Here is a 23,327-nt window from a genome sequence, read left to right as displayed (position 1 = left end):
CCGAGGCACGTCTGCTGTCTTATCTAGGGGAGCATTTTGTGCGAGCCGTGCTAACTTTCCTGGGCCTAAACCGGCTGCCTACCTGGGGAAGTTAATGCCCCACAATTGATACCTGGATTGTAGGTGAAATCCAGTGTGTGGCTCATGCCAGCTGGGTGACGTTGGGTGAGTCCCAGTTCTTCGGAGCTCTCTCAGCCCCACCTACCTCACAGGGTGTTTGTTCTGAGGGGGGAAGGGAAAGGAGTTTGTAAGCCCCTTTGAGTCTCCTTACAGGAGAGAAAGAGGGGAATATAAATCCAAACTCTTCTTCTTCTTCCCCATCTGTATTTAACATTCATATCATAGCAGAGGGTCTTTATTGTAAAATAAAATAGACCTCAGGGCAGGAGTCTACTGCCCCAAATTTACCTAGCAAGCTTCATAGCTCAGTGGAGATTCTGACCCAGTTCTGTCTAAACCTAAGCTGATATCCACAGTCTCTTGCGATAACTGGGCCTTGAGTAACGTTCGCATGTCCAAGTTCAGTTTCTGCAGCTGTCAGGGATCCTAGTTGAAATCCCTGCAGCCATGAATTATCGATTGGATCAGGCAGGACTTGTTTTTAAGGAGAGAAGGTGAAACTATACCCGTGCTGTTCCCGTGGTGTGCCTTATGGGTTTAGTTGATTCTGCTGTCCTCGCCAGTCAAATAGGTCTTGCAGGGTTGGGGAGCACTGTGAAAACCCGCCACGCCTGTTGGAAATAGTGAGTGGGATGAGAGATTGTCAGTGGGATTGTCAGTGTCTCTTGCATTTCTCTTAGTTATGGGAAAACCCATCTTCAACCTTCAGATAATGGGCCTCTGAATCCCCATTCGTTGCATGCGATGTTTGAATCCCTGGCCACGTGCGTACAGGAGAAACACAAGCCATTTTCAAGAGGGGAGTCACAATTGACATTGTGTGAGGCTTGTTTTCCAAGCTTAGCTAGAAAGATGCAATTCTTTCCTGGCTATATTTCCTGGTCTGGTTTTTCTCCCACCCAAATAGCCAAAGTTTTCCATTTTCCTTTTCCAAACATTTCTTTTGTCTGTGACACAGGGTGGGCATCCCCCCCCCCCCACTTCCATGAAAGTGTTTGCGATCCCTCCCCAATCTCTGCATTGCGTTCTTCTTTAAATGCAAGGCTCCCCTCCCGCCCTTCGCTTACGTCGGCCTCCAGCGGCCAAAGGTCCCCGAAACCAGCCTGCCGTCTTTTTTTAAAAAACCCAAAACTGTTAATATGCGCACGGTGAATTCTGAGAAAGATTCGAGAGCTGGAATTGCAGCTGGATTCCTTTGGAGAAGTGCTTTAAAGCCTTGGTTGTCACCTGGAGATTTTAGGGACGGATTCTGGAGGGGTGGGGTTTGGGGATATCGATTGTAATAGCGGGAATCTCCCGGTGCCGTCAGGAGGTTGGAAACCCTATTTAAAGCTGAAATCAAAGAATCATAGGCTCCTTCCGCACATGCAGAATAATGCACTTTCAAACTGCTTTCAGTGCTCTTTGAAGCTGTGCGGAATGGCAAAATCCACTTGCAAACAGTTGTGAAAGTGGTTTGAAAACGCATTATTTTGCGTGTGCGGAAGGGGCCATAGAGTTGACCCTAAGGACCATCCAGTCCAACCCCCTGCCATGCAGGAACACACAATCAAAGCACTCTTGACAGTTGGCCACCCAGCCTCTGTTTAAAAACCTCCAGAGTCTCCACCACACTCCTGAGGCAGTGAATTTCACTGTCGAACAGCCCTGACAGCCAGAACGTTCTTCCTAATGTTTAGGTGGAATCTTTTTTCCCGCACCTTGAATCCATCAAGGATTGTCCTAGTCCAGTGGTTCTCAACCTGGGGGTCGGGACACCTTTGGGGGTCAAACAACCCTTTCACAGGGGTCGCCTGAGACTCTCTGCATCAGTGTTCTCCATCTGTAAAATGGATCAATGTTAGGGTTGGGGGTCACCACAACATGAGGAACTGTATTAAGGGGTCGCGGCATTAGGAAGGTTGAGAACCACTGTCCTAGTCTCTGAGGCAGCAGAAAACAAGCTAAGCTTGCTCCCTCTTCAACACGGCATCCCTTCAAATATTTAAACATAGCTATCATGTCCCCCCTTAATCTTCTCTTCTCCAGACTAAGCATATTGAGCTCCCTAAGTCTGTCCTCGTAGGGCACGGATTCCAGACCTTTTACCATTTTGGTTGCCCTCTGGAAACGTTCCAGAATATCCTTCTTGAATTGCGGTGCCCAAAACTGAACACAGTACTCCAGGTGAGGTCTGACCAATGCACAGTAGAGTGGTACAATTACTTCCCTCTTATTGATGCATCCCAGAATCGCATTGGCTTTCTTGGCTGCTGCATCACACTGCTGACTCATGTTCGGTTTGTGGTCTTCTAAGACTCCCAGATCCCTTTCACATGTAGTGTTGTCAAGCCAGGTATCCCCCATCCTATCACTTATGCATCTTTTAAAAAGTTAGTCCGAATCTCTCTTACTGCGGAATAAGGCCTGTTGAATTCCACCTGGGGGAGAATTAAGCGTGTGCCCCAAACCTCTCCCGCCGAAATTGCAGAGACCTGAAGTTGCTTACGTTTGACTGGATCGGGTCCCTCGCCGCTCTGCTTCCCTAGGACCTGTTGATTCTGCACGGAGGGGGTTGGGATTGTCGGTAATTATAACATTGACCGTTGAGAAGTGGTTGGATATTGGTTTCGTCCGGCTCTCGCCGTCTGAACGTTAATTGCCTCAGATTGAATCAATCCCAAGGTTAATTGGCTATTTTGGAATCAATCGATTTAATCGGGGACTTCCCAGACCAGCAAGCTTTTGTGCTCCGAAACTGGGCTACATAGCAGCTGTTGGAAAAGGGTCCGTTTGGCAAACCAGGAGGGATGAATTTGCATGCTGAGCCATTGTCAAGCGAGGAATACAGCTCCCCCCCCCCCCGACCTGTTCCAAATAATTTGTCAAAATAGCAGAGCTGTGAGAACTCTGGATGGGTTGTGAAAAGTGGTTTTGAGCGATATCTTTGCACTTGGGAGACTTTCTCTTGTGTGTCAGTGGAGGGTTTGCAATCTCTGGGGCCAGAAGACCCTGCCGTGGGACCGCAGGGTCCTTAAAGGACTGTGCCTGGAGATGGATGCTGTCTGTGAGCTGGGTGCTGGTGGACAGCTGTTTCTTTTCACACATCTGCCGTATGACTTGAATGCTAACAGGAGTGGGGAGGGACCGTGGCTCAGTACGGCTACTGAAGCATTGGATATGGGAGACAGGTTTGAATCCTCAGGTCAAGGTATTTCGCATCCCCTTCTACCTGGTCCATTCAAATGGAGCTAACGGGGATTGAACCGACGACCTTCCACATACGAAGCGGATACTCCCTCACTGTGTACCCCCCCCCCCCCGAAAGGCCAGTGATTTCCCACTTCTTTTCCCAAGTTGTCAGCCGTTACTCAAAGGCTGTCCTTTGTTTTCCGCAGGGTATCGGGAAGGATTTCTTTGGAAGAGAGGCCGGGACAATGGGCAGTTCTTGAGCCGGAAGTTCGTGCTGTCTGAACGAGAGGGAGCGCTGAAGTATTACAACAAGAACGACGTAAGTATTTGGGAAGTTGACAGGTGGCCGTCTTCCTGGCTGAGGAGCGCTTGCTTGTGTTTGCCTCTCGTTGGAATAAACGATCAAAATCATGTTGATGGAGTTCAAGCTGCCACCAGGTTGCTAGTTGCCAGTTGCCGTGTTATAAGGTCTCAACTGGCTTGTGATCCTTGTGCGGAAGGAGCAGGGTGAGTCATTACAGATGTTATCCAAGAAGAGGCATTCCCCTTCTCTCTTGGACATAAGGAAATGTCTTTTGTAACAGAGCATTGGCAGTCTGCATAAGGATTGTGTAAGAAGAGACATCCACCTGTCTCTCTCAAAGAGGAGGGAATGCTCTCCGAAGAGGGAATCTGCGGTATGTAAAGGCATTATCTAAGAAGAGGCATTCCTCCCCATTCGCAGATGAGGGAATGCATCTTCTAAGAGACCATATGCGGTAGTGCAAAGGAGTGGCATTCCATCTTTCCTCTGACAGAGTGCTTCTTCTGAGAGAGAGAGCTTCTGCAGTATATTAAGGAATTATCTACGAAGACGCTTCCCTCCCTCTGTCTCACCGAGGAGGGAATGCCTCTTCCAATAGAGCATTTGTGGTATGGTAAAGAAATTGCCAAAGAAGAAGACGAGTTCAGATTTATATCCCCCCTTTTTCTCCTGTAAGGAGACTCAAAGGGGCTTACAATCTCCTTTCCCTTCCCCCCTCACAACAAACACCCTGTGAGGTGGGTGGGGCTGATGGAGCTCCGAAGAACTGTGACTAGCCCAAAGTCCCCCAGCTGGAGTGGAGTGCACAAGCTAATCTGGTTCACCAGATAAGCCTCCAGAGCTCAAGTGGCAAAGCGGGGAATCAAACCCAGTTCTCCAGATTAGAGTGCACCTGCTCTTAACCACTACACCACGCTGGCTCCCACCGTTTCTCTCTCAGAGGAGAGACTGCACTTCTAAGAGACGTGAACATGATCTCTCTTGCCATCTGCAAACAGGATTAGCTTGCTTTTTGCTCTTGCCACATGGGCCAAAACATTCGTCTCCCTTGATATATCAGCTCTTGTTGTCATTGAGGAAGTGAGAGAGTGCTTCATCCCAGCATGAGTCGCTATCATCCAGCCCCGCCCATTTCTACCAGCCGTTTCAAAACACTCGCCGCCAAGCTGACGTCATCCTGCCGAATAAGGGGAACTGCCTCCTTTTGGCAGACTTGCTTCTGCAATCGAGTTGCGGTGCTTCCTTAATCACTTTGTGAGGTTGTCAAATTCTGCCAATTAGCTGCGAGCTCCACACAAGGATCCTTGCTGTGTGACGGAAAATGTGGCAACTGTCTTGTGGCCATGCCCGCCACACACATGTCCAAATTCTGAATGTGCGTGCTGGCTCCCAAAAGTTGGAGACTTCCGTATTTTGTGTGCAGATCTTGATGCAGATATAACCATAGAGTTGGAAGAGACCACCAGGGCAATCCAGTCCAACCCCCTGCCATTCAGGAATACATAGTCAAAGCGTTCCTGACAGGTGGCCATCCAGCCTCTGTTTAAAAACTTCCAAAGAAGGAGACTCCACTACTCACTGAGGCGCGTATTCCACTGTCAAACAGCCCTGACAGTCAGGAAGTTCTTCCGAATGTTTAGGAGGAATCTCTTTTCCTGTACATTGTATCCATTATTCCTTGTCCTCGTCTCTGGAGCAGCAGAAAACAAGCTTGCTCCCTCTTCAACATGACATCCCTTCAGATATTTAAACATATCCTGTTTCCATGAATATAAGACATCCCCGGAAAATAAGACGTAGTAGAGGTTTTGCTGAAGTGCGAAATATAAGGCATCCCCCAAAAGTAAGACGTAGCAAAGTTTTTGTTTGGAAGCATGCCTGACGAACAGAATACAGAAATATAAGACATCCCCTGAAAATAAGACATAGCGCATCTTTGGGAGCAAAAATTAATATAAGACACTGTCTTATATTCGGGGAAACACGGTAGCTATCAGTTCCCCCCTTAACCTTTGCGTTTCCAGACTAAACATACTCAGCTTCCTATACTGCTTCTTTTAGGGCTTGGAATCCAGACCTTTGACCATTTTTGTTGCCCTCCTCTGGACCCATTCCAGCTTGTCAATATCCTTTTTGAATTGGGGTACCCAGAACTGGACACAGGATTCCAAGTGAGGTCTGACCCATGTAAACCAGAGTGGTACTGTTACATCCCTTGATCTAGACCAGGGGTAGGGAACCTGCGGCTCTCCAGATGTTCAGGAACTACAATTCCCATCAGCCCCTACCAGCATGGCCAATTGGCCATGCTGACAGAGGCTGATGGGAATTGTAGTTCCTGAACATCTGGAGAGCCGCAGGTTCCCTACCCCTGGTCTAGACCCGTGGTGACGAACCTTTGGCACTCCAGGTGTTATGGACTACAATTCCCATCAGCCCCTGCCAACATGGTCATTGGCCATGCTGGCAGGGGCTGATGGGAATTGTAGTCCATAACATCTGGAGTGCCAAAGGTTCGCCACCACTGATCTAGACACTATGTGTCTATTGATGCAGCCCAGAACTGCATTGGCTTTCTTGGGCTGCATCAAGAGACATGGTTGGTGTCCTCTGAATCTGCACGGGCCAGTGGAAGATGAATTAAAATGTTTTTTTCCTCCACAAGCCCCCATATTTTTCTGTGTGTGTTTGCTGCCTCCGCCCTGACTCTTCATCATCCTTTATTCTCCTCTCAGGCCAAGGAGCCAAAAGCAGTTATGAAGATCGAGCACTTGAACGCCACCTTCCAGCCGGCCAAAATCGGGAACCCGCACGGCCTGCAGATCACGTACTTGAAAGACAACAGCACCAGGAACATCTTCGTGTACCAGGAAGATGGAAAGGTGGGAGCTCAGAAGTAAGAACGGAGGCTGTTCTGTGGGCCACTTTGCGCGAAGAGGGAACGGAGTGTGTGCGGATGATTCGGATGTCCCCCTTCCGTGTGTTTTGTATGTCGGTGGGAAGGCTTGTCCATTTCTCCCAGTTCTATAGCAACCCAGAAGAAAACCAGCCAAACTTAAATGGAGGAAAGGGGAGACATCTGGTACCAAGTAGCAGTTATTTGCCAATGGATACCGTGGCCCAGGGTACTAGATCCTGGTACTGGGGTTGGAAGAGGGAATGTGTGTGAAAGAGAGAATGAGAGAAAGAAGTGGTCAAAGGTCTGGAATCCATGCCCTATGAAGAGAGACTTGGGGAGCTGGGGATGTTTAGTCTGGAGAAGCAAAGGTTAAGGGGGGACATGATAGCCATGTTTAAATATTTGAAGGGATGCCGTGTCAAAGAGGGAGCAAGCTTGTTTTCTGCTGCCTCAGAGACTAGGACTCGGAGTAATGGATTCAAGGTGCAGGAAAAGAGGTTCCACCTAAACATTAGGAAGAACTTCCTGTCAACAAGGGCTGTTGGACAGTGAAATTCACTGCTTCAGAGAGTGATGGAGTCTCCTCCTTTGGAGGTTTTTAAACAGAGGCTGGATGACCATCTGTCAGGAGTACTTTGATTGTGTGTTCCTGCATGGCAGGGGGTTGGACTGGATGGCCCTTGGGGTCTCTTCCAACCCTATGATTTTATGAGAGAGAAGGAGAGAGAGCAAGAGAATGGGAGTTGTTCAGCACCTGGGAGAGCTCCCAGCATGGCAGACGTAGTTTTGAGAAACCTGAGGTCAACTGATCACCTCCTGTAGACTGTACAATCACAGGGTAGCCTCCAGATGCATTAAATCTGCCAGAAACATGCAGGGGGATGGGTGGTAAGTAAAATGGTGGAGCTGCACATTGTAGATTGGATGCAGGTTGCATTCACCACTGGCAGAATTCCTGCCTTCTCCTTTTCCCTTGCTCTCCAAGGGATGCTACTCCTCAAGGGACTGGGGAACGTGGAGAGCAGAATGGGGCGGGGTGGGGGGGAGATCTGTGGAAAGTGCCCGTTGAGTCTGGACTCAACCCTCTGGTTTCTCACTGCCGAAGTCTTAGATCTCTCCTCCCCATCCATAGAATCATAGAGTTGGAAGAGACCCCAAAGGGCCATCAAGCCCAACCACCTGCCATGCAGGAACACACAATCAAAGCACTCCTGACAGATGGCCATCCAGCCTCTCTTTAAAAACCTCCAGAGAAAGAGACTCCACCACCCTCTGAGGTAGTGCATTCCACTGTCGAACAGCCCTGGCGGTCAGGAAGGGTCGAGCACTGAGTGTCTCATCTAGGGATCCTACAAATTGCTTTCTCTCATGGCTGAATCTTCTAGGGGCCTGCTGGGTCTCTTAAGGGATCTGGGTCAGCAGATGGCACCTCTGTCCCAAAGTGCTGATACCAGGAGCATCCTTTAGTACTCTTGGTGGCTGCCTGCACTCCAAAACACCGGGTCTCATTCTGTCCTGTGCACTTTGACCAATAGATCTGACCTGAAAACATTCTAGATGGTCACGCTAGGAGAATAGGTCAGAGTGGGATATTTCCATAATTGTTTTGTAACGTTAAAGGACAACAAATGTTCCGTAACATTAAAGGGAAGTTTATTCTTCAAAGGAGAGAAAGGAACAGAAAGAAATACTAGAAATACTATTATTTGATATGGAGCAAGCTGTGATCTTAGAATCATAGAGTTGGAAGAGAGCCCAAGGGCCATCGAGTCCAACCCCCTGCAATGCAGGAACACACAATCAAAGGAGGAGACTCCACCACACTCTGAGGTAGTGCATTCCACTGTGGAACAGCCCTTGCTGTCAGGAAGTTTTTCCTGATGTTTAGGTGGAATCTCTTTTCCTTCACCTTGAACCCATGACTCCTCTGGTCCTAGTCTCTGGAGCCGCAGAAAACAAGCTTGCTCCCTCACCAACATGACATCCCTTCCAATATCTAAACATGGCTATCATGTTCCCTCTTCTCCTTCTCTTCACCAAACTAAGCATCCCCAGCTCCCTAAGTCTCTCCTTGTAAGGCATGGATTCCAGACCTTTTACCATTTTGGTTGCCCTCCTCTGAACCCGTTCCAGCTTGTCAATATCCTTCTTGAATTGCAGGTGCCCAGAACTGTACACAATATTCCAGGTGGGGTCTAACCAATGCAGAATAGAGAGGTACAATGACATCCCTCGATCTAGACCAGTGGTTCTCAACCTGGGGGTCGGGATCCCTTTGGGGGTCGAACAACCCTTTCACAGGGGTCGCCTAAGACCCCTGCATCAGTGTTCTCCATCTGTAAAATGGATAAATGTTAGGGACGTCACCAGCCTCACAACATCTCTTCTGTTTACAACCTGGAAGTGACATAGGGTAGCTCTGATAATATTTCCCAATCCAGCCCAAGGCCTTTATTGGCGCCCTGGCTATAAAGTACTACATAATATACAAAAATTGAAAATATGCAGAGGTTTACAGTCAATAAAAGACGTCATACAATACTACGCTGCGAGGAGTTAAAAAGCAAAGAGTTCATACGATCGTGGAAAGGACCAAGAATAAAAAATTAGTGCCCTTTCTTTGGAAGACGGAGCTGAACGGCTTCCTGCAGAAATTTAGCAACACTCTTGCTCATTTCTAAGATGGGGCTATTTAGTAGGAAGATCAGCTTGGGGTGATGAGAGAACTCGGCCCTCTGTCTTAAAATGAGTTCTGCATACTTCCCTCAAATTTCATCGTAGAGGAAAGGAGAGCTTTTACAACCCACACCACCAGTAGAAATTCAAGAGGCCGGAGAACTTTGCCCTGAAGAGGAGACCAGCTTTGTGAATGTGCTTTGAATAGGGTTGCCAAATCTGCATTTGTTGGGAAATGCATCGGGATTCGGAGAGGGAGGTTTGGAGAGAGGTGAGAACTTCAGTGGGCTATAATGCCCCAGAAGTCACCTTTTAAAACAGCCCCTTTCTCCAGGGATCTGTGTGTGTCTGGCTGGAGTTCAGTTTTAATTCTGCGAGATCTCTAGCGCCTACCTCTATGGATGGAGGATATTCTGTTTTTTCCGGGGAATCTGCCAAATGGGTTTTGTTTTTCTAGGGCATTTGCTGTACATGTTTCAATTTGGGGACTGTTTGGGGTTTTTTACTCAGGTAGAAACAGGTTAGCAGTACCCCTGTGGTAATAAATGTCTAGTAGTGCAACGAGGATGATTGAGGGTCTAGAGCACCTTCCTTATGAGGAGAGGCTGCAGCGTTTGGGACTCTTTAGTTTGGAGAGGAGACGTCTGAGGGGGGATATGATTGAAGTCTATAAAATTTTGCCTGGGGTAGAAAATGTTGATAGAGAGAAATTTTTCTCTCTTTCTCACAATACTAGAACCAGGGGGCATTCATTGAAAATGCTGGGGGGAAGAATTAGGACTAATAAAAGGAAACACTTCTTCACGCAACGTGTGATGGGTGTTTGGAATATGCTGCCCCAGGAGGTGGTGATGGCCACTAACCTGGATAGCTTTGAAAGGGGCTTGGACAGATTGATGGAGGAGAAGTCGATTTATGGCTACCAATCTTGATCCTCTTTGATCTGAGATTGCAAATGCCTTAACAGACCAGGTGCTCGGGAGCAACAGCCGCAGAAGGCCATTGCTTTCCCATCCTGCCTGTGAGCTCCCAAAGGCACCTGGTGGGCCACTGCGAGTAGCAGAGTGCTGGACTAGACGGACTCTGGTCTGATCCAGCAGGCTCTTCCTTATGTTCTTAAGGCCATTGCTTTCACCTCCTGCCTGTGAGCTCCCAAAGGCACCTGGTGGGCCACTGCGAGTAGCAGAGTGCTGGACTGGATGGACTCTGGTCTGATCCAGCAGGCTCTTTCTTATGTTCTTAAGGCCCTTGCTCTCACCTCCTGCCTGTGAGCTCCCAAGGCACCTGGTGGGCCACTGCCAGTAGCAGAGTGCTGGACTAGATGGACTCTGGTCTGATCCAGCAGGCTCTTCCTTATGTTCTTAAGGCCATTGCTTCCACCTCCTGCCTGTGAGCTCCCAAAGGCACCTGGTGGGCCACTGCAAGTAGCAGAGAGCTGGACTAGATGGACCCTGGTCTGATCCAGCAGGCTCCTTCTTATGTTCTTACTTTGAATCAGTCAGGTAATTGAAGAGGAGAAAAATTAGTGCAGACTCCTCGGTTTCTCTAACACTGGAAACCCAGTGCAAGGCCATGTTCAGCTCTGGATTCCACACCCCAAATGTGGAGCAAACTTAATTTGCCAGACCTCCTTTCTGAGCTATGTTGCCGCAGAGTTTCGTGTGAAGTTTGGCCGAAGCACCCTCTGCAGGCCGCCTGGGAGTACTTCCGCGCTCCCTCCCTCCCTCCCGTTCGAACAGCTTGGGAGATGTTTTTTAAAAGATAAAGCAAGCAGGAGTCTTAAGACTTCTTTTGATTAGGGATCTGATCTAATACTGTATTGATTTGAGGAGAAGAAGGTCTGTTTTGTGAATTTTGCTGTCCTTTGGGCATTGCTCCATGCAATTCATCACTTGAAGTACTGTATTGGAGCTCGGCAAGTTCTTGAGCCCATGATTTCCCTGCTTTCTCGTCAGCCTGGGCATTGTTTAAGACTCGACTTGTCCATCTGTCAAGTTCCAGCTCAATAAGGGGTGCTGGGGGTGTGTTTTGACTATCCAAGTTTGGACTTGAAGGTTTGTTGTTTTTATCTGCAGTTATTAATTCATCTTGTAAAAGGCAGTGGTCTGATCCATTGACTGGGTCCTTTTGGTGATGGTAATTCTTTGATGCAATCAGTCTGTTTCTTGATGGGCTCAAGCATGGCAGAGCACATCTATTTAAAGTGCCATTTTGCTCCTGCCCCGACTCCTGCCCAATCTCATGGGAGTTTTGTGTGCAAATCACATTGGCTTGCCTTTCCTTCACTTTCCCGAAGCTGAGAGGCTTCATATAGTTCTTGTGTGTAACTTGGGCCATATTTTGTTCCCTATTGGTGTCATTTTCAGATCGTATTTGGGTGAGTGGACACTTGTAGATTAGTGGGTGTACGGTGATGTCTTGAAAAACCCGTGATAAAGCTTAAGACTTCTTAAAGGCAGGTTTTTATTTTGGCATCAGCTTTTATGAGCTAGGGCCCCTTCCGCCCATGCAGAATAATGCACTTTCAATCCACTTTCAATCCACTTTGCAGCTGGATTTGACTGTGCGGAATAGCAAAATCCACTTGCAAACAATTGTGAAAGTGGATTGAAAGTGCATTATTCTGCATGTGCGGAAGGGGCCCTAGAGCCTGCTGTTTAAGGATCTTCTTCTTTCCCCGTTTCTTTCCTGCACTGGGCTATTGCGTAGGGCTGCCAAGTCTGGATCAGGAATTTCCTGAAGATTGGGAGGGGTAAGGTTTGGAAGGGAGAGACCTCAGCAGTGTTTAAGGCCATTCAGTCTGGCCTCCCCCAGCAGCCAAGCAGAGGAAGTGATTTTGGTCACCTGGGGATCGACTGCAATTTCAGGAGATCTCCAGATCTCACCTGGAAGTTGGCATCTCTACAGCAATATGGCCGCCCCTCTGGAATTAGAAAGATTTATGCAGGTGCCACTGCGCGTTGCTCCGTGGGAATTGTGGGGACGACGTCATCTTCCTCTCAGCCATGTCCAAATTCAAAATTTCTCAGCTGCAGACTGCGAACGGTAGAAGCTGTTTTTGTGTCTCTCTCTTTAATGGTCTTCTGCACCCTCCTCAGGAAATGGTGGACTGGTTCAATGCCATCCGCGCCGCTCGATTCCACTACTTACAAGTGGCGTTCCCAGGAGCCAGCGACACTGACGTAAGTGACCACGTTCTATTTTTCCTTTCCTTGCCGCCACATAATAATTTTGTTGTCATCGCCCTGCTGCACACTGGGGAGCAGCTCTTTGCTTGACAGCCTCGAGCAGCAGCTGGTGTAACATCATTTTGGCCTCCAATGCTGAAAGTCCAAATAGTACCTGTGCCTCCTGCCTGAAGCACATGGTACCCTAAGGCGACGCATGTCAGGGCTTGATAATATTAGAAGAAGAAGACGACTTTGGATTTATATCCCCCTTTCTCTCCTGTAAGGAGACTCAAAGGGGCTTACAATCTCCTTTCCCTTCTGCCCCCCCCCCCCAAACAACAACCACCCAGTGAGGTGGTTGAGGCTGAGAGAGCTCCGAAGAACTGTGACTAGCCCAAGGTCACCCAGCTGGCTCATGTTGGAGTGCACAAGCTAATCTGGTTTCCCAGATAAGCCTCCACAACTCAAGTGGCAGAGTGGGGGAACCAAACCCGGTCCTCCAGATTAGAGTGCCCTTGCTCTCAACCCCTTCGGGGATCGGGCGGTATAAAAGCCTAAATAATAAATAAATAATAATAAATAAACCACTACACCACGCTGGCTCTCCAGGGGATACGACTGGGATTATGAAAAGAAAGTATGATTCATCCACAGGAGTTACCTCTCAAGTTCCAAGAAATAAAAATATATATTTAGAGGACATGAATATGTTGGCCACCTGTAGAGATAAGTATCTGTCAAAGAAGGAGCACCCTTTTTATTTTCTGGTGGCTACTTTTGTGAAGGAGGATTTAATATCCGTGCAGGTGGGAATCCCTGGATTCTGCTTCTGTTGACTTGTTTAAAGGGAGGAAGAAAAGGAAGGGGTTTGGATTTATCCCCTGCCTTTGTCTCCTGTCTCAAGGCAACTTACAAGCTCCTTTCCCTTCCTCGCCCCATAGCTGACACCTTGTGAGGTAGGTGGGGCTAAGAGAGTTCAGAGAGAGCTGTGACTTGGCCCAAGGTCCCCCAGCAGGAACGTCGGAGCAGGAAAACAAATCCAGATAAGACTCCGCCGCACCTGGGGTATAGTGGGGGCTCGAACCCAGTTCTCCAGATTAGAGTCCACCTGCTCTTAACCATTACGCTAATCTGGCTGTCCTGCACCATGCTGAAAGGGAGAAACCAGGAAGGGAGGCGAGGCATCGTTTCAGCAGCTTCGGCGACCATATAAGCCTTGCTAATTTTTTCCTCCCCCAAGAAAAGAACCCTTTGAAACTTTCCGCAGAATTTGGCAGGCACCGAGCAGGGCTTCAATCCGAGGAAGATTCAACTACGGGGCCTCCTTTTTGTGTTGGGTCCTACTGTGTCTTGAAAGATGCAATATATTGTCGGAGGTCAAGGCTGTGCTTTCGATACCCGGCCATCCTCCACCTCTGCTGCCTTGGGTCTGCATGAACACAGCATTTTATTTTCCTCTGTCTCTCCCCCTGTGTTTTGTTGACTGCAGCTGGTACCCAAACTGTCACGGAACTATGTGAAGGAGGGCTATATGGAGAAAACCGGGCCAAAGGTGAGGCACCCCGGGCTGTCTCTTTCTGCCAAAAGCAAGGATATTTTTTTCCCGTTGTGTCACTCAGAGATGTGAGGGTTGGAGGGGAGAAAAAAATTGAGATTTGGGCTGTCCTTTCTGCTGTAATCTAGTTGCAAACGGCCTTTCAAACTGCAAATGTGGGTTTTGTTCTGCGGTCCTGTATTTAAAGTTGTTTCTCTCATTCTTTTCTTCTCTGTCCTTGTGTCACTCTTCCTCTTTTGTCTTTCTCTTTGTCTTTTTCTCTCTGTCTCCTCCCTTTCCTCTAATCTTTGTCCTGGCTCCAAGGATCCCAGTAGTTCTCACATGCACCCTTACAACAGCCCTGGGAGTTCCGGTGGATAGACCATTACGGGCCCAAAGCCATCTTGCCAATTCCACACCTCCAGAGAATACCAGGGTCATGGCAAATAATGTCTCTTGCGTTGCGAATGCTTTTCCCCCGGGTGATCATAAATCAGTTGCCACTTGATGGTCCAAATATATTTACGAAAGCACTAAATAAGTTTAGGCCGTCTCAGTTTCGTGAGCAGCTTTCATCTACATTGGTGTGGCTGAACTACAATTCTGCTGGGATTCAGATACAGCTTGAACGCAGCAGTGTTTCTGTTCTGTGAGGGAATTTCCAAACCGATTAATCCCTCTTTCCGCTTTACAGCAAACGGAAGGTTTCAAGAAGCGCTGGTTCACCATGGACGACCGCAGATTAATGTATTTCAAAGATCCTTTGGTAAGAGTTCCGTTTGGGTTTGGGGTGGGGTGGGTTCAGAGGCCGCAAACGCTTGCAGGGCCCCGTATCCCACAGGGTTGAGGCAAAGGCCCCTTCCGCACATGCAGAATAATGCCCTTTCAATCCACTTTCAATGCTCTTTGAAGCTGGATTTGACTGTGCAGAATAGCAAAATCCACTTGCAAATAGTTGTGAAAGTGGATTTGCGCATTATTTTGCATGTGCGGAAGGGGCCAAAGTCTCCCGGCCCAGCCTTCCGACATTTGCCTTCCTGAAAAGTCCATATCCAGTCTGCCAATTAGCGCCACCGTTTCAGTCAGGTGCTTCATGGTACCACTGAAATCCCTGGAGCCACTCTTTCAACCACCATTCTTTGTAGCTGAATTCCACGGCAGGACGTGCAGGGAGGGATTCCAAACGTGGTGCATCGTTTCGCCCTGCTCCGGGGGCTGCCACGCTTGGGAAATGCTCAGAACGGGGTCTGGTTTGTCGTCTTGCAGGATGCTTTTGCCAGGGGGGAGGTCTTTATTGGCAGCAAAGAGAACAGCTACAAGGTGCTGGAAGGACTCCCGCCTTCGGTCCAGGGGAACCACTGGCGGCACGGCATCACCATTGTGACGCCGGACAGGAAGTTCCTGTTTGCTTGCGAGACAGAAAGCGACCAGTTGGAGTGGATCGCTGCTTTCCAGAAGCTGATCAGCAGGCCCATGCTGCCCCAAGAATATGCAGGTGAGCAGAGCGGTGTGACGCTGCGGAAGAGCCATGCAGAGAGAAGCCGGTTTTCCAACAAGGCTGTGGGGAAGCGGGCTGGGGGAGGGGGACTTTGGGGGGCAGCTACAGTTCCGGAGGACTCGCTTCCCAAAGGACGTGGACGGAATGGAGCGAGTGCGGAGGAGATAAGCAAAGATGATCGGGGGACCTGAAGACCATGCCCCTCGAGGAAGGGCTGAGGGAGTAGGGAATGTTCAGTCTGGAGAAGAGGAGGTTGAGGAGAGGCATGATTGCTCTCTGGAAGTATTTGTCCCCTAAGCAGCAGTGGCGTAGGAGGTTAAGAGCTGGTGTATCTAATCTGGAGGAACTGGGTTTGATTCCCAGCTCTGCCGCCTGAGCTGTGGAGGCTTATCTGGGGGATTCAGATTAGCCTGTGCACTCCCACACACACCAGCTGGGTGACCTTGGGCTAGTCACAGCTTCTTGGAGCTCTCTCAGCCCCACCCACCTCACAGGGTGTTTGTTGTGAGGGGGGAAGGGCAAGGAGGTTGTAAGCCCCTTTGAGTCTCCTACAGGAGAGAAAGGGAGATATAAATCCAAACTCTTCAAAGGAGGACACGGAGCTGTTCTGGGCAGGACTCGCAACCATGGGTTGAAATTGTGGGTGGGAAGGTACCATCTGGATGCTAAGAAAGAAAATTTTACGGTAAGAGTAGCTTAGTAGTGGAGTTGGCAGCCTAGGGAGGTAGGGAACAGAGTTCCGCCTTGCTGGCATTCAGCCAGCAGGTGGAAGCACAGTTATCAGGGAAATTTTCGGCTGATCCTGCATTAGCAGCGGATCAAAGTAGATGACCTGTATGGCCCCTTTCGACTCTATGATTCTGTTGGCTGTAGTGACTTCAGAAATCTGAATAGCACGACGGCATTTGTGTATTAACCATAAAGAGTGACATGTCAATATGAAGATGGCTTGGATGAAATGAAGCATGTCTTCCTAGTTCTTACATGTGCAGTTTGGTAGAAGAGCATTCCCTGTTATGTACAAGTTAAGGCAGAATACTCTTCTTCCCTTTCTTTGCTGCCTGCACTTTGTAGGTCCTTAGTATTAAAAATACTTAACGTAGCATTAGAGAAACTGGGCTTTCTTCCTGTCAGTGGACATAGTCAGACTTTTCTTCTCCCTTTCCCAACAGTGGAAGCTCACTTCAAGCATAAACCGTGAGAGCACCAAGCCCGAGGGGACCGTTCTACGTGGATCTGTTTACAGCCCAATAATGTTGTTTGTCCTTTGCAATGTTTGTGACGGTGGAATGTGCATCAAATCACCCCGGACTGCGCAACGGGAGACGCTCGCAGGCACGGCGGACACACACGGAACCTAACAGCCGCTGACGCCGGACCAGACCATTGAGCAACGTTGTTCTTCCCGAACCGGGGAAGCGACGTGGCTCTTCCGTTGCCGGCTTCCAAAGGCCACCTTCCTTGGTCAGGGGTGACCGCAAGTGGCGTGGGAGGTTCTGAAAGGCTTTGTCAAAGCGATGTGATCACCGTCAGGGAACGGGATTCCTGTTGCAGCCACGAGATCGCCTGTAGTGGCGGGCCCTCCATTTGACCTGAACGCCTCTGTCCGTTCCCGGGAAGGATCGATTCAGGAGCCCCGTAGATCTCGTGCAGGGGGGTGAAGCTTCCGCATACGCCTTCTGATCCAGACTCACGTGGGCGTGACAGGGTGCTAGCGTTTAAGTAGCCACCGATACTCATTTTGCGGGATGCCCGCCCTCCCCCGCTTCTTATCACGCTGCAATGCTTAAGTCGAAGGTTTGTATTTATTTCCGGAGATCAGTTTTGTCATGATGCTTGGCAGCTGACGCCAAGCTCCTCCCAGGCAATACCGGCCTGGTGCCATCCTACTGAAAGACTAAGCTTGGCACAACCTATCAGAGGTACACGACGTAAGTTTGGCACAACCGAAGCTTGGCACAACCTATCAGGGGATCCGTCTAACTAGAACTGGAAAGCAGGGTGCGGTTGGGGGGGGGGGGTCATGTAAGGTAAAATAGGGGCCCAGTGGACTGAATGCCTAAATCATGAAGAGGTGATCTAAGGTGTAGTTCCCCTTTTCCTTTTCCAGGGGGTGGGGGAAGCCTGGAGCGTTCCAAAGAACTGGGGCGTTGTTGAAGTGATGTTCGAGCCGACGTGTGGCTCAAGTGTGGGCCGACCAGGTTTGAATCCCAACTCTGCCTTGGAAACTGGTTGGGCGTTCTCGGGCCAGTCGCACACACTCCGCCTAGCCTACCTTACAGGGTCGTTGCAAGGGTAAGATGGAGAAAGGGGGGGGAGGGAACGACTTTTGGTGGCCGTTGAGGAGAAAAGGGGGGTAGAAACGCAGGACAGCGAATGAGGAACATCTGCCTCAGGTAGGGGTTGGGCAGGCCTAGTGAAGAGAATAAGAGGATTTCTTAGACCAAAAGCGTCTGTGAATGTGGGTGGGTGGGGGTGTTTGGCGGGTTTTCCCGGCTGTTTGGCTATGGTACCAGAGCACGGCCACCCAACCTCGAAATCCCACAAGACCCAGTTGATTGCTACTGTGAAAACCTTTGTCAATATATGTGTGTGTGTGCGTGTGCGTCACGGGTCCCCAACCTGGTGCCCATGAGCTCCGTTCCAACACTAGCACCTTACTGGGTGCCCCAAAATGTTTTCAGAAACTTGCTGGGGCCGTTTCACAGCACGGGTTCCCGTTGGCCAACAGAGATCTGATCGACCAAGGAGAATGAAATGAGTGTTGCCTTGGCGGCCGCAGGCACCAAACTGGGGGTTGTGTTCTGTCTCCTTTCCTTTCCAGTGTGCTGGTGCAACTGCTCCTGTCTGGCCGGTGAACTTCCTCTGGGGCGTGGTCAGGCTCCCCTCTGCCATTTTGTCGCCAGCTCCCCCACCCCAGCCAGACATCTGCCGCTCGGCTTCATCTGCAGTGGCGGCCAATTCGCAGTTGCAGGCCACCTTTCGGTGGCAGAGTTTTCAAGGGGGCCACTGGTGCACAAAGGTTGGGGACCCCAACCAGGAAACCTCTGAAAAGTGAAGTGATGCATTCCTTTTCTTCAACAGCCCCCCAAATATGGTTGATTATCCCCCCACCCACCCACCCCGCGAAGCAAGCGCAGGCTTTTTTGAGGCTGAATCGCTGCGTGTCGTTCTTTGGGGCTGTGCCCCCTTGAGCACAATTGTGGCCCTCCCCTGGGCAAAAATGGGTATAAGATTGGGCGGCACACTTCCTTGTTCTTTAATGAGAGAGAGTTAAGCACACATTTCAGTCTCTCTGTAGGGCTTCAGAGGGCTGAATGGTCTTGTGGTCGGATTGTGAATTTGCCGTGCCTACATTACAGTGAACACTGAGAGGCAAGCTTCTCTGATGTGAAATCAGAACTTGGAAAGGGACCCAAAGACCGTGGCGTGTCAGAGGGAACTCTGGGAGCGGACTGGAACCCCCCAAATGGAATTGACTGAGAGGCTGTTTGTAATAACTAATACCTCTTCCCTTTAAAACAGCCTGCCAGTCCACGCAGAATCCCTCGTGTTCCCCTGTCACATGAACATGTGAAGGTGCCTTACTTCGAACCCGGCTCATGGTCCTGAAAAGTCAGTATTATCTTATTCAGACTGACAGCTGCCCTCTGGGGTATCAGCTTGGGAGTCTTTCCCACCCCCTGTTACGTGGCCCTTGGAACCGGAGACGGCTGGGATCGAACGTGGCGTCTTCTATGTGCCAAGCAAACGCTGTGCCGCTGAGCCACACGGCCCCGACCCGTCTGCTGTCTATATCTTCCTGTTTCCTTGCAAAGCTCTGTGGGCGTAGCGTCAGGTTGATGAGGACGTTGGCAACCCTGTGTGGGCAAAAGACTTTGACGCTCCCAGGAGAGAGGCTTGTGGCAGGCTTAAGAGTCCCCACCCCAAATGATTCCTGCATGGAAGCGAGGCCCTATGCTCAGCCAACTGTTCTTTTGAAGGACTGCATACACAAGTTCTTTGCAAATTCAGCATTGTACAATTAAGGACGTGTCTAAACCTAACTAGAGAACCAAGCAACAAACCATTTTCGTGTAAACTCTCGGATCGACTGAGTTTACTGGAGACCCCCGGCCGTGCTTCCCCCCTGCCCAACCCCCGTTTTTGAGCTAGCCGTGGTAGTAGAGAATCCCACTGCTGACAGAAGCACACAGTCGCCTCTATGTTTACGCACCCCTCTGTCGGAAAATGCGGGCGACACGGGGCTTGCCCTGGCTTTGTTTTGTATGGGATTGTGTGTGTGTGTGTGATGTGTGTAAATGTTGCCAACGATGTGTTCCGTCGCGTTCGGTTTTGTTTCGAAACGGCCCAGATGTGACATCTGAAAAACGTGATCCAGCATCAATGCACCAGAGTTTAGCTGGACATGTCGGAAATTAAGGTGGGATTGGATGGGATGGACAATGCGGCTCACACATTCGCTATGAGGGGAGCCCGACGTTTTTTTAAAGATTGCCTGTCATAGCGGAGAGAAATGCGTGGAATTGCAAGCACAGTTTGGTAGGTGCATGAAGCGCGTTGGAGCCCACGGAGGGCGTGAAAGTTACAAAGGTGAAATTGGATTAGAACTGAGCACGTCCATGTTGAGCCGTGCAAAATTTGAAATCATTGAGATTGTGGGGAAGAGAGATGGAAAACCCATGAGCCGGAATCTCGGGGTCAGGTCACAGACTTTTCCATGGCTGCACGTTGCTGATCAGCCCTTTCCGCACAGACCTTCTCCAAAACGTTTTTGAGGCAGGAAATAAAACATTTCCTCCACGAAGTCCCACGTTGTTTCACCCCCAATGTTTTATTGGCTGCCTCAAAACATTTTAAACAAACATCCTTTTAAGACTATTCTCTGGTTGAAACGTTTGAAAACATCTTCAGCGACCTGTGCGATCTCTTTGAGACGTTTCCCTCGCCTCTGCGCCGTCCCCAGACTTTCTCCCCCGTGCCATTTTCTGAGCTCACTCCGGTCCCCTTTGCCTATTTATTTGCACCATTTCAGCTGGGTTTTTTGCGGGGGGAGGGCTATAGGTGCAGAGAATCACAGCACAAGACAGTGAAGTCTTGAAGCATCCGATTCAAGATGTAGCTTAGAAACAAAGGGGGAAATCACATAACAGCCGCCATAAATCATTCTGAGGGGGTGAGTGCAGGTGTATGTCACGGTAAAAGGGGGTGGGGACTGAAAGCGTTTTAGAAACGCCTTAGGTGATTTGTGCGGAAAGCACCGTAGTTCTGGGCTGGTCTGCATTGCCGGTGCCTGGGAGCATGCTAACTTGTGTCATACATGAAGTGAGCGAGTGTCCTTTTGTCGTTTTGCAGAAAAATAGAAGCTAAGAGGATCGCCTTAGAAATGTAACTCCATCCCATCTGCTCAAACTTCTGCAACAATCTTTGCAGAGTTGTAAAAGCTAGAGAGAACTTTTCCAGAGGATCGTTGTCAGTAATATATTAAACTGGTAAAACGGGCAGTTTTCTAAAAACAGAGCAAAAATGAGGCTGGGAAACCAGCACCCACCTCCCCCAACATGTGTGTTTGTAGAAAAATTTCCCTGTGGTCCACTGTAGACATTTAAACCACTGGTTTTAAAAAAGAAAGCTGTGATACTAAATGTCATGCAGGCCAATAAATTATTACTACATCAGTTGACTTGAGATGAGGACTCTTTTTGTGGCGGGGCAGGCAGGGCTGCCAACTGCGGGCTAGGACATTTGGGGACATTTGGGGGGGACGGGTCCTAGCAAGAGCAGGGGTTGGGGAGGGGCTGGGACCTCGGAGGCGTATAGAGCCATTGAGCCCACCCTGTGAAGCCACTGTTTTCTCCAGGGTAACAGATGCCAGGAGATAAGCCGTAATGGCAGGAAATGTGTATTTTAAAATTTAATTACAAAGACTAGCATATACAAAGCCAACTAGTTGGTATTACAAGTGTTATTAAAATCAGTGCAAGGTAAAATGGTTCCTTCTCAACCTAAAATTCACAATAACATTTCTATTTCTATGTCAAAATTACAAGTAAAACCACTAAAGTGGCATAGCTAACAATGGTGGGGCCATTTTGTTCCACAAAGAGAAATGGAAGGTGCAGGACAGACTGGCTAGTAGCCGACACGCCTGACTTCCAGAATGCTGCAGAATGTGATGGGGCAGTGGAATTGTTATCCCTGGGGGTGAAAGTATACAAGGCCATTATTTTGGAGGGAGAAGAGAAATTGGACAAATGAAGAATGAGTTTTTTAATATTTTGCACGAGATTGCGTGCCACTGAAGAGAAGTTGGGAGCCGTGCTTTGCAGCGCCGTGTCCGAATCATCCGCATTCGGAGAAGGCCTTGGAGGGGAAGTGATATTTTGTTTTACGGGTGGAGCCGTTTGCAGTGGTGCTTCTCTGCCCCAAGGGACCCCAAATGCATTTGCAGCAACGTCAGAAGCAAATGAAAGAAAGCGACGTCACTCCCGCCATCCAAACGCCCGCGTGAAGGAAACATCTCTCGTTGCGAAACAAGTTGCTTCTGAAAGCTTGAAGGAGTCCTTCTAAGTGGGCCTGTGGAGAAGAAAGGAGACCTTGAAGATGTAGAAGAAATGATCCCCTTCTTTCGAACGGCTGCTGCTGTTGTTTTAAAGGGATTTATCTGTGATTTATTGTATTTTAATCTGTATTTTGGATTTGTTGTATTTTACTTGTTAGTGGTTGTTTATTGTATACTCCCCAGAGCCCTTCGGGGATTGGGCAGTATACCAGATCCAATAAATAATAATAACTGTAGGGAAAAGAGAAAGTACCAGAAATGGCCCACTGGCAAGCAGTCACCAGAAGGGGAAAGGCAAGTGAGCTAACCTTTTATATTCTGCAGACACCTTGGCTAAAGCAGAGCCCTTTTGGGAACGACAGAGGCCAGAAGCCTCTGTAGCTCTGAACTCTCTTTGCCCCATCTTCCTCACAAGGTTGTTGTTGCGGAGAAAGGAAGGTAAGAACATAAGAACAAACCAGCTGGATCAGACCAGAGTCCATCTAGTTTAGCTCTCTGCTACTCGCAGTGGCCCACCAAGTGTCTTTGGGAGCTCTCATGCAGGAGGGGAAAGCAGTGGCCTTCTGCGGCTGTTGCTCCCGAGCACCTGGTCTGTTAAGGCATTTGCAATCTCAGATCAAAGAGGATCAAGATTGGTAGCCATAAATCGACTTCTCCTCCATCAATCTGTCCAAGCCCCTTTTAAAGCTATCCAGGTTAGTGGCCATCACCACCTCCTGTGGCAGCATATTCCAAACACCAGTCACGCGTTGCGGGAAGAAATGTTTCCTTTTATTAGTCCTAATTCTTCCCCCCAGCATTTTCAATGTATGCCCCCTGGTTCTAGCATTGTGAGAAAGAGAGAAAAATTTCTCCCTGTCAACATTTTCTACCCCATGCATAATTTTATAGACTTCAATCATATCCCCCCTCAGACGTCTCCTCTCCAAACTAAAGAGTCCCAAATGCTGCAGCCTCTCCTCATAAGGAAGGTGCTCCAGTCCCTCAATCATCCTCGTAAGCCATCTTGAGTCTCCTTACGGGAGAGAAAGGTGGGATATAAATCCAAACTCCTCTTCCTCTTCTCCCTGGGCCAAACGCCATCTTTCCCTCTGCGGGACTGTCAGTATCCAGATGGGACATGGCGATTTAGCAGAATGAATGTTAACTGATATGTAGGCGACAGAGAGAAATTCCCATGGAGAAAATGACTGGGCAGCAGCAGACTCTATGATAGACCATAGAGTCTACCCATCCTCAGTTTCCCCCTCCACAGGCTGTGCTGTCCAATCTTCAGGCTGGAGACTCTGTGAGCGTTCACCTGCCCCCTGAACTCCTTCGGAGCCCTGCAGGCATAAAACCCAACAGCGAGTCCCTTTCTAAAAGATCCTAAACTGTGACGTGGCCAGCTGTT

At 49.1% G+C, this 23,327-nt stretch overlaps 1 protein-coding gene across 1 annotated transcript in view; it reads left to right on the top strand.

Moving 5' to 3' along the window:
- Positions 1-21,053, top strand: part of ADAP1 (ArfGAP with dual PH domains 1) — a 48,014-nt gene extending 26,961 nt beyond the window's left edge. Inside the window, exons 5-11 of the mRNA XM_048494622.1 lie at positions 3,498-3,610; positions 6,331-6,477; positions 12,269-12,352; positions 13,830-13,892; positions 14,569-14,640; positions 15,141-15,369; positions 16,545-21,053. Of these exons, the coding sequence (XP_048350579.1) occupies positions 3,498-3,610; positions 6,331-6,477; positions 12,269-12,352; positions 13,830-13,892; positions 14,569-14,640; positions 15,141-15,369; positions 16,545-16,573 (737 nt within the window). The 3' untranslated portion in view covers positions 16,574-21,053. The remainder of the gene's footprint in view (positions 1-3,497; positions 3,611-6,330; positions 6,478-12,268; positions 12,353-13,829; positions 13,893-14,568; positions 14,641-15,140; positions 15,370-16,544) is intronic.
- Positions 21,054-23,327: the final 2,274 nt, after the last annotated feature.

Source organism: Sphaerodactylus townsendi, linkage group LG04, assembly GCF_021028975.2.
Source record: "Sphaerodactylus townsendi isolate TG3544 linkage group LG04, MPM_Stown_v2.3, whole genome shotgun sequence".
Classification (NCBI taxonomy): domain Eukaryota; kingdom Metazoa; phylum Chordata; class Lepidosauria; order Squamata; family Sphaerodactylidae; genus Sphaerodactylus; species Sphaerodactylus townsendi.
This window is presented reverse-complemented; position numbering and strand designations above follow the sequence as displayed.